Source organism: Gavia stellata, chromosome 29 (genome assembly GCF_030936135.1).
Source record: "Gavia stellata isolate bGavSte3 chromosome 29, bGavSte3.hap2, whole genome shotgun sequence".
NCBI classification, from domain to species: Eukaryota; Metazoa; Chordata; class Aves; order Gaviiformes; family Gaviidae; genus Gavia; species Gavia stellata.
This window is the reverse complement of record NC_082622.1, coordinates 2,789,793-2,800,355: the sequence shown is the minus strand read 5'-3', so window position 1 is coordinate 2,800,355 and position 10,563 is coordinate 2,789,793. Positions and strand designations below refer to the sequence as shown.

The 10,563-nt window shown below is 65.0% G+C and overlaps 1 protein-coding gene across 1 annotated transcript; it reads right to left on the bottom strand.

Annotated features, from left to right (window-relative positions):
* MARCKSL1 (MARCKS like 1) lies at window positions 1-1,907 on the bottom strand. The gene is made up of 2 exons (XM_059830956.1): window positions 1,812-1,907; window positions 1-1,369 (listed from the first exon to the last, which is right to left on the bottom strand). Exons 1-2 carry the CDS (start codon window positions 1,905-1,907, stop codon window positions 767-769), a joined length of 699 nt encoding a protein of 232 aa, XP_059686939.1. The 3' UTR covers window positions 1-766.
* Window positions 1,908-10,563: the final 8,656 nt, after the last annotated feature.

Here is a 10,563-nt window from a genome sequence, read left to right as displayed (position 1 = left end):
TCAAGCTCACCCATAAAGGGTCACCATTTATTCCTTTCAAATGTTACAAGAAAGCCCATACAGCTTTTTTTTGTGGTTTTTTTTTTTAGAAGTTAGAAAATTGCAAATCAAGTGTTTCGGCCATTAAAAAATTATTTACAGAGAAAACAATGTTGCTTCACATTATACAGCTGGCAGGCCCCCTCCCTCCACCCCACACCCTCGAAGTTATCCCTTAGAAGCAGAATTAAACACAGCGGACTTACAAGCTTTATGGTTTGAAGCCAAGAGTAAGACATTATAAAAAACTAACCAGATTAGCTTTTAAACCATTGATTTCTATAAAAAGCACAAAATACTTTAAATGAAGTCAGAACCAGGAATGTAAACTGAGAAAAAAAAGAATCCGTTGAACAGTCACTGGCTTGCTGGGCTTCGACGGCTGCCGGGAGGAGTGGGGGCAGTCAGGAGGCCAGCAGAGAGACCAGAGCGGGATGCGAGATCTGGGTTCTTACAAACTGTAAATTCCAGTTACGTCCAGGATAGTCTTCCTCCCCAGTTTCAAAGGATTCGGGTAAAAACTACTCCAAGAGGTGGTGGTGGGAATCCAAACCAGCTTTCTAACAGGGGAGGGGATGAAGTAACTCGGGGCGGGTGTGGGTTTTAGAAAGCGGTGTCAGTTCGAGGTGGGACGGGGAGGCGTGTGGGCAAGGCAGCGAGTCCGTGGCGTTACCGGGATGGAGAGGATGGCCTAAGAGTCTTAAGTTGGGACGATGCCAAGTGGGCTCTACTCTTCCTTCTGCTCCGCCGGAGCTGTTGCAGGCTCAGGCCCCGCGGGGTTGGAGGGCTCCTCTGCTTTGGCCGTATCCCCGTGGCTTTCCCCCGGCTGCTGCTTCTCCTCCTCCTTGCTTCCCCCCGCTTCTGCATCCTCCCTCTTGGCCTCGGCCGCAGCGGGACGGCTCTCCCCGGGGCTGCCCCGCTCCTCCGCCGTCCCCTCCTCGGGGGGAGCCGAGGGCTCCGTCCCGCCGGCCGAGCAAGCGGGGTTCTCCTCTGCCTTGGCCTCTGCCTTGCCTCGCCCCTCCGTGGGAGAGCAGCCGGCGGAGTCCCCGGCTTCCTTCTTGTTCTTCCTGAACGAGATCCCGCTCAGCTTGAAGGATTTCTTGAACGAGAACTTCTTCTTCTTCTTGGGGGTGTCCTTGGGGGCCGCGGCTCCTTCGGCTTTAGCGTCCCCCCCCTCGGCGGGGGGAGCGGGCTCGATGGCGTCCCCGCCGCCCGGCCCGCCCGTGCTCTCCTCCCCGAGGGCTTCAGCCGAGCCGGTCCCGTTCAGGGGCGCCGCTTCGCCGCCCGCCTTGGGCGTCATGTCCCCGTTGAGCCTCAAATGGCCGTTCTCCTGCGGGGGGGGGGGGGAGCACCGCGTTAGGCACAGCCGGGACGCCGCACCCCGTCCCCAGAGCCCCGCACCCAGCTGGGGAGAGGGGGTGCACCGGGGCCGGGGGGGGCTCCGAGCCCGGGGCGGGGGGGGGGGGGGGCTCCGAGCCCGGGGCTGGGGGGGGGGGGGGGGGGGGGGCAGTGGGTGCGCTGCCACCGGGCGGCGCCCGCGCTCCACGCCCGGTGCCGGGGCGAGGCGGCGGACGGGGCCCCCGCCCGGTGCCGGGAGGGAGCCCGGGGCGCGGCGCGGGCGGTGCCGCATCGCTCGGTGCCCGCCGGGCAGGAGGGTTCCCCCGGGGCCACCGCCGCCGCCCCTTCCCCGCCGAGCGGCCGCCGCCTTTGTCCGCCCGCCCGCCCCGGCGAGGCGCACGGCGCGGCTCCCCGGTTGCCGCTCCGGTACCTACCTGCCCGTTGGCCTTGGCGGGCTCGGTGGCGGCGGCGTGGCCGGCTTGCGGGGCGCTGCCCTCCGCCTTGGCCGCCTTGGAGCCCTGGCTGCCCATGGTGCGGCACGTCGGGCGGACCCCGCCGCGGCGGCTGCGCTCGGCGGGCGAGCGGCGCCGAGAGGGAGTGGGGAGAGCCCCCCGCCGCCCCGGTAATAAGGCGCGGAGCGGGGGCGGGCCGCCGCCGAGCCCGCCCCGGGGGCGGGGGACGGGGATGGAGCCACCGCCCCGGCGGGGACGGGGGGTACGGGCGGCCGCCGTTCCCCCTCCCCGGCTGGGCGCCCCGGAGGCCGGGGCAGCCCCGGGCGGGGCGAGGCCAGGCTGGGGGGAGCCGTGGGGAAGGGGAGCGGGGTGCCTCTGTCCCCAGCCCCGTCACCCCTGGGGTGCCTCTGTCCCCAGCCCTGTCACCCCCGGGGTGCCTCTGTCCCCAGCCCTGTCACCCCCGGGGTGCCTCTGTCCCCAGCCCCATCACCCCTGGGGAGACTGCTCATCCCAGCCCCGACACCCCCGGGGTGCCTCTGCCCCCAGCCCCATCACCCCTGGGGTGCCTCTGTCCCCAGCCCCATCACCCCTGGGGTGCTGCTCATCCCAGCCCTGACACCCCCAGGGTGCTTCTGCCCGCAGCCCCGTCACCCCTGGGGTGCTGCTCACCCCATCCCAGTCACACCCTGGGAGGGTCCCATGGTACCCCTCATCCCAGCCCCGTCACCCCCAGGACAGTGTCATGGTGCAGCTTGCCTCAGTCCCGTCACCCCAGGGTACCGCTCACCCCAGCCCCGTCAGTTCCCGGAGGGTCCCGCTGTGGGGGTCAGGTTGTGCCGTGGGTCACACCCCGGCTCCACGCCTCGCTGTGCTCCCTGGCACGCAGACCGGTAGGTTTTTGCCTTCTGGGTCTTCCTCCTTTTTGCTTTCCTGGAAAAGGAAGGCTCAGGAGAAAAGAAAACGAGACTAAACCAAAGTTGGACGCTAATGCTGGCCAGGGGCCTGCAGCTTCGCGGCGCTGCCAGAGCCGCCGGCCGCAGCCCAGGGGCTCCCTCGCCACCCACGCACGGTTGATTTCAGTGGGGGCTCCCAAAATCGAGACCCTTTCGTGTCTGTCCAAGCCACCGGTGTTCCCCGGCCAGCCTGCACCCCGCCGGCAGCTGCAGCGGGCCACCCTCCCCAGCACCGTGCCCTGAACCCCGCGGCCCCGGCGCCTTCCAGGCACCCTGCACCCCTGCTCCTGCCAAATCTGCCCCAGAGCCGCCACGGGCAGGCGGGACCCCCCAGCCCCCCGCACCCAGCTGCGCCGCAGAGCCCGCGCAGGATCAAGGCCAGCGTCTCCGAGGGGAAAACAATGTGCCGCTGTGTGCGCTCCGCCAACAAGGTCATGTTTTGTCTCTGTCCTCCCTCCCCCCGGCACACATCATCTCACCCCCGTTAGAGCGAAATTTCTCTGTTAATTAAAACAGGCGGCATCTTCCTTATTGACTTTTGGTTGCCAGTTGATAAAGCCTTTGAATGGCTGCCGGGTCCGTCCGCCCGCGCCTTCGGCCATCTGCAAGATCGAGAGTTGCCTGAGCGGCTGTCCGGGCTGCAAAGGAGCCGCCGAGGATGTACCCCGTGTAAAAGCACGTGCTTTTCAGAGCGTAGCGAGGCTGTTTTCTTTGGGAAGACAAACGGTCCAAGCAAGTGTATTGAAATAGTCAGTAAACATGCTCTGTCTTCTGCCACTTGTTCCCGAGTGCGAGCTCCAGTGTCCCCAGCCATTACCTGCTGGGGAGCAAAACCTGGCAGAGCTGTGGCTGGCGAGCCCTTCCCTCTGCCCCAGCAGCCGTCCGGCGTCGGGCAGCATCTGTGCCAACCCCACGCTTTTCTTCCCACCTTCTGGGAGTGATTTTCTGTCTTTCTGCTGAGGTTCATTTTGTCCTGGCTCTTCTCTGCAGGAATGCAAAGAGTCTTCATGCTGCTGTCCCGTCCCATCCCATCCCATCCCATCCCATCCCATCCCATCCCATCCCATCCCATCCCATCCCATCCCATCCCTCCATGCTGTCCCACTGCTGCAGCAAGAGCACGTTCCAGCCGTGCTGAGCAAACCCGAGCGAACACCAGCTCTCACAGCGCCTGTCCGAGCGTGTCCATCCATGCAACGGCCCCGAGACGCTCCCATCCTCCTGCACCAGAGCCGGGGGGGACCCACTAAGGTGAGCGGCACCAGCGACCCACCACCCACCTGCACCATCCCTTCTGCGGGTACTGCGAGCTGCGAGGGGACTCTGGGGGTGCAGCCTTTGGGGTGACGGTGGCAGCCCTGGTGCAGCTTTGCCTCTCTGTTGGTTTGGGGGTGCACACATGCACCCCGTGCTGCGAAACGGACTGCTTGCTGGAAAGGTGTTTTCCGCAGCGGTGGGCTGGATGAGTGGCTGGGCTTGCTTATTCGGGAGGGGATTTATGGGGCCGGGGCTGGCAGGGTGGCTGCGGTGCTGCCACCGTGCTCTGTGCTGTTGGCTCGGCCGGGGCTGTTCGGCTCGGCCCCCCCGTCCGCCAGCCCCTGCGCAAAGCCCAGGTCTCTGCCACATTTTGCTGGAGGGGAGAAAAGGCTTTACACCCCACTGCTCCCCTGCCACAGCGATTGGCGGGCAGCGCTGGAGTGATGGGAGGCAGATGCGATGTCTCTAAAGGGCAAACTTTAGCTTGGTTAGACAGGTCAAGATGCAGACCTGCTGGGGGGGGGCAGCCCCCCGTCACCTTCAGAGGCAGTGCAGGAAACCTCACATGTGGGTCTCTAGCGGCTTTCATCTCCGAGGAATCCTCAGTTGCCACATCTCTCTTGACCCCGGCTTTTCTTGAAAACCCTCTTCTGCAGCGCTGCGTAAGGGATGTGTTTATAAATAGACACATTCCCCTGTGGATTCCTGAGCGTGTCTCCTCTTCCAAGGCCTGGCTCTGCTGCAGATGTCTGTCCTGCCTGCGCTGATGGCAGCAGCATCAGGAGTGCTCAGCTGGCTCGGGAACGGTGCTCAGTGCGGCCACATCGGCAGCTGCCGTTGGTGCCGGAGCCCCGGCACTCCGTGGGGTGAGCGTGGGTCCCCGCCAGGCAGACCCACGGCCGGTTGTTCCAGCTCCCAGCCTGGGAAGAGGCTGTTTTCCTCTTCTGCATGTCGTGGGGAGCGTTGGTGGCACGGAGCAGCCGGTGCTGCCGCACAGGCACCGGGGCAGGTGTGGCTACGCCGGGCGAGAGGGTGGAGGGCTGAAGGTGGCTGCTGCGCACAGCAGTGGGTTTCCAGTGTAAACCAGACACCAACCCAAACCCTCCCAGTGGAAACCAGTGCGACCACCAGCCCCCTTTGCCGTGGGTCCCATCCCTCCACCGCTGCTTCTGCCGCGGGTCGGGCTCCTCGGTCCCCAGGTGTCGGGCAGGGAACCGGAGAGGGACAGAGGATGCTCCGGCTCCACACGGGCTCTCCGCTGGCTCCGGGGGCTTTGGCTGCTCGGGAAGCGATGGGGATTTACAGAGCGCGGGCAGACGGACAGATTACGGGTCTGTCTGCTCCTCTAGCAGATGGACAGGCAGACAAATCTGTCTGCCTCTCTGCGCGTTGCTCCTGCCTAAAAGGCCTCGGGGACGCAAGATCTTTGCGGATGTTATTTTCCACTTTCCAGACCTACTTAAACCATGTGCTGATTATTAATTTATTAGGTGTTAAGCGCTGACAGGCTGCAAGGCAGAGCGGCGGGCGCAGCCCCCGTGCCAGGGGGTTGGAGGGGGACAGGAGGGTGCAGTCCCCAGCCCCGTGCCCTCCCCTGCCACCCGACGTATTCCCCCAGCCCTTAACGAAGAATTAATGCAATTATTTATTCATGTATCTAGAGCCGTTCACAAGCCTCTGATCATACACTTGAGGATTTTAACCCAGTTAGTGGGGGCCCAGCCAGGGCAACCAACGGTGCTGGGAATAAAGCAGAGGGATTTCCATATTGATTTATAAATAGCAAAGGAATTAGCTAATTAGATCTCTCCAGGGAGAGAATTCCGGCAGGGAGAGTGCAGGGCCAGGCTGTGCTGTATGCAGGGACGGACGGTAACGGCATCTGCCAGCGCAGCAGATCCGGTGCGGGAAAGGCCCTTGCAAACAGCTTTTGGCTAAAAATAGTAGCCGTGGGTTAGGGTCCGGGGTCTGCCTCTGCCATGCTGCCCGTGCTGCGGTGTCCCCCAGCCATGCCCGCCCGCGGCTTGGCTTTCCCGGGCCCTGCGCTGCGGCTCCAGGACGTGGCCACCTGCCCTGTCCCCGGGGCGAGTGATGCTCCGGCTGCGCAGCCCACGAGGGGACAGGGCGAAGGGGCTGGGGGACACCGCAGGTGCCGAGCGGGGCCGTCCTCAGCTGCAGAAGGAAAAACCTGCTGAGCTTCATGCCAGGGGATTTCTACAGGGAACGAGGGCCGGCCGGGGGCGGGCAGGCAGGAGGAAGAGCGGGGCTGCATGGTGGCTAAGGGGGTCTTTCCAGTCCGTCGCCCAAGCAGAAGTTGGTTGCCGCCGGACCTGCTCGTGGCTGCGCCGTCACTCGGGCTGGCCACCGAGTCAGTGCCGACCGACTCTCTGACATTAGCACGGGGAAAAAGTGTCCTGGACCCAAGCACGGGTCTGCATGGAACTTTGCCGGGGGTCTCCCTGTCGCCCGCACAGAGCCGGTGCCACAACCAGCGTCCCCGAATCCTTCCTGCCCTGGGAAAGGCTCCAGCCCGGGAGGCTGTGGCGAGGCGCTGACTTCCCATAGAAACACATAAAAGGGCCCGTTCTTGTATTTGCCAGAGCCCCGTCATTTTTGGTTGTGAAGATCCCATGGCAACCAGCGCCTTGTGTAACTGCGTTTGCTATTTCTGGGCTTGCTTTTCACTCCGGTGTCATCCTCCCTGCATCCCACCGTCCTCCACGGGGGACAGGACCGGCCCCGCTCTCCCGTCCCAGGACCTTTCTCCTCTCCGGCACCCCCTTCCCCGCTTGCGCCGGGGGGCGGCTGGGGGCAGAGGTTGGCAGCTGTGAGTCATGGCGGAGGAAAGAGAGAGCAATCCCCTTGGTCTCTTATCTCCGAGACCATCTGCCCTTCTTTTCAGCCAGGAGCTGGAGCATTTGCAAACAAAGCCAAGCCTCTCACCTAAAACCCCTCCAACCTCATCAGCGGGGTGGGCTGCGCCGTGCTGCCCAGGGCCCCCAGCCCCGCTTCGCCCCGGGATGAGGATGGGGACGGTGGTGGGATGCGAGGGGTCCCGGGTGCCTCCCCGTGGGCACGGTCCTGGGGGAGTTTCTGCATGGTGGGGATCAACACCCTGTGGGGAGCCCCCGCATCGCCTTTCCCAGCCCATCCGTCTCTCCCGACTCCTCCCAGGAGAGCAGGAACCCGCCGCAACGCCCTCGCCCAGGCGGGATGCTCGTCCCACGCGCCTTATCTCCCGCGTGCCCGCCGTAGGCTGCATTTCGGGGCTGATAAAGGACTCCCTGACCCTGAGCAAGCCGTGCGCTGCCGGTTCGGTCGCATTACGAGAGCAGGACGGCTGCCAGTGGGTGTCCGGAGAGAAAAGGGGCCGCAGCATCCAGCTGGCAGCAGAGGCGGGAGGGCAGACGGGTGCTACCGTGCACCGGGCTCTGCTCTCTCCCGCCCCAGCCAGGGCTGCTGGCAGGGTCCCCCGGCCGGGGGCCGCGGGGGGAGCGTGTTTCAGAGCCTCCTTCCTTGTTAAAAGGGAAGTTTATAATGGAAACAAAAGCGACGCTCAGTCCAAGTGGAGCTTTTCCCGTCCCGTTTCCTCCGGAGCTGCCTGCGGAGGTGCCACGGGAGCGTGCCCGCACGCCACGGCCGGGACACGCATCAGGGAAGCGTGCCGGGGGGCATGTGTGTTTGTGGCATCGCCCTGCTGCACGGTGCTCACCGTGTCCTGCCTTGCCATGGGGAGCACGGCCGGGCTGCAGCGGCGTTCTGCCGTGGGCAGAGCTGAGGTGAACGCGGGGTACTGCCCTTCCCAGGGGGATGGTGACCCCCCAGGCAGTGGGAGCCCGTGGTTGTCCCCGGGGTGGGCTCAGCTCCCTCCGTCCCTGGGGTCACCTGTGCCCTGTCCCGGTGACGGGCTCCAAAAGGGATCTGGGAGCTGCACTGTGTTGGGTTACTCCTGTGCCAGTGGGCTGCTGGTGGCTGCCGTAGCTCCCAGTAGGGCTGGGGGTACGTGGCAGCCCCACGGCCATGGGTTAGGGGACAACGCCTTGACCGAGCTGCACGGAGCTGTGCCTGAGTGATGGCAGCGGGTGAGAGTGTCACGTCCCTTCCCCGGCTGTGTGAGCACGGGTGCAAGGCAGGCAGTGCCGGCGCCACGCTCCTTCCCCACTCGGAGGGTACGGCCAAGGGCGAGCCCCACATCTCCTTGGGGTTGCAGGGGTGGGTGCACGGCTGGCGGGGCTCCAGCCTGCGCGTGTGTCCAGTCCACGCATGCACACCAGCACGGTCCCAGCCCCTGCACCCGCGTGGGTCCAGCGAGCATCTTGCACGTGCGCACCCACGACGCTAATCCCAAGGACATCCCTTGGCGATGGGGCACAGGCAGCCCCACGTCTCCGCCGCCAGCCCTCCGCAGCCCAGCGGGGTCACCCCTTTTGCCCGCATCCCTGGGGCCAGCGGCAGCCAGCCGACCACGTCGCGGGGCAGCCGGCACCGCCGGACCCGGGACAGGAAAGCAGCACTGGGATGCTTTGGGGCAGCGGTCCCTTCCCCCTGCGAGCAGCCGGGGATGTATGGGCCTCTTTCTCCCTGCAAGTCAATGTGTCTTTTTGTTGCGCTGCTGGGTTTTGATGCCTGCGAGCAGGGAGAGACAATACGTCGCATTGTTCCTTTTCAGCAACATCTGACGGGCCCAGGCAGAGAGAGGCCAGTGTGTGCGGAGCATGGCCGTGGGGGAAGGGACCGGGATGGACATGGCCGGACAGGCAGCAGGAAAGACGCAGGGACACCCAGGCCAGGTCTGGCTTCTGCCTGCCTGGATGAAGGGCTGGAGGGATGGGGAGCGCCGGAGGGGTGCCGGGGAGGATGGGGGAGATGGGGGGGGCGTTATCTTCTGGTACCCAAACAGCCCGGAAAAACAGCCCTGCGAGATGCAAACCTCCAGCCCCACTCACCTTAAGGGACTATTAATGTTAAAGCTTCATGAGGAACCTGTAAGTGTCAATGCCATTAACCTCTTCATTGCTGCTCCCTCCACCAGAAGATCCCGGCTGACTTACTGGGGCCGTGCAGCCGGGGGAACCTGTCGCCCCTGGTAAATCCTGGGATGCCAGGAAAACCCTCTCCCTAAAATCCCACGCAGGTGGGATGGGGCAAGGGCTCGGTCCTCGCCGGGGTGGGCTGCGAGGGGGGGAGCCGGGAGCGGAGCTCGGCGGGGGAAGCACGGCAGCGCTGGGATTGTCTGCAACTTTCCGTCAGAAATCCCCTCCTTCCCTTATCCCCTGCTGTCCCCGGCCTGGATTGCTTAATTGCTGGGAACAGAATTCCCCTATGCCTCAGAGCAAAACCGAAAGTGTCCCCAGGGCCACCGCCGCTGTGGGCAGGGCTGGGCGGGAGCCCGAGGGCCAGCAGAGCCCAGAGACCCTGGTGATGGGCTCCGGGGGGCTGCTCCGTGCCCCAGCCCAGCGCTAAGGTTATCGGGGAGCACTTTGCCTCCCAGGCATCCCAGCCATGCCGGTTCGGCTCGCTGCCTCCCGGGAGCTGGTGGGATGCGCTGGGGGGGGCACGTGGGGGTTTCGCACCCGCCGGAGGCAGGCACCGCTCTCCGACCCCCCTCCCCGGGCTTGCCCAGTGCTGGCAAACCTCTTGCACAGTTTTCAGGGTTGGGGGAGCGTGGTGGGCTCTCGCCATGGGGTACCCCATCCCACTGCAGTGGGGGTCTGCAGCCCCTCCGTGGCGGGGGACCAGCACCCCCTGCCCACACCCCGCTCTCCCGCGATGGCTCTTGTAGTGTGGCCCTGGCCGGCGGCAGCGGCACAGAGCAGCGGTGCCCTCCCAACCCCCACGGCTCGGCAGGCTGCACCGGCAGATGCATTTCGCCCAGACTTGCATGGCCGTAGCCATGGCAACGGCTGCGCTGTGGTGGGATGCCGGGGGGCTGCGGGCGCAGGGCTGCACGGCGACGCGGCGCAGCATCGCTGCCATTGCACCCCACAGCTTGGCTTTACCCCAGGTCTGGGTTCCCCCCAGGTCTGGGTTCATCCCAGGTTTAGGTTCACCCCATCCCCAGCAGCGACGCTGGTGCATATCAGGTCTGTGGCACACAGGCGTGTGCGTGCTGCTTCGCAAACGTGTGTGCAAGCATGGACACGGGCACCGGTGTGGCCGCACCGATGCACACGCTCTCCCCTCGGTGACGGTGCCAAGTGGGGGGCAGCGCTGTGGGGAGAGGCTGGGCAGGGTGGGGACGGAGCTGCTCACCCCTTTATCTGGGCCGGGCTGCCATAAAGCCGGGGCTGTTTGCATTGGTGCGGCCACGCTGGCGTTGCTGTCCCGGCTCTGCTTTGTCTCCACGTTAACTTTTAACCGCAGCGGCTTTTCCTCTCTGCTGCCACGGCTGCACCCTGCCAGCCTCGCCAGGGCCCCATGGCTCAGCGTGCTGGAGCCCCGGCATCTGGCAACCCTATTGGGGGGCTGCAGTCCCCCCCGGCATGGTGCATGCCTGCTCCCTGCCTGCTCCCTGCCTGTTGGCA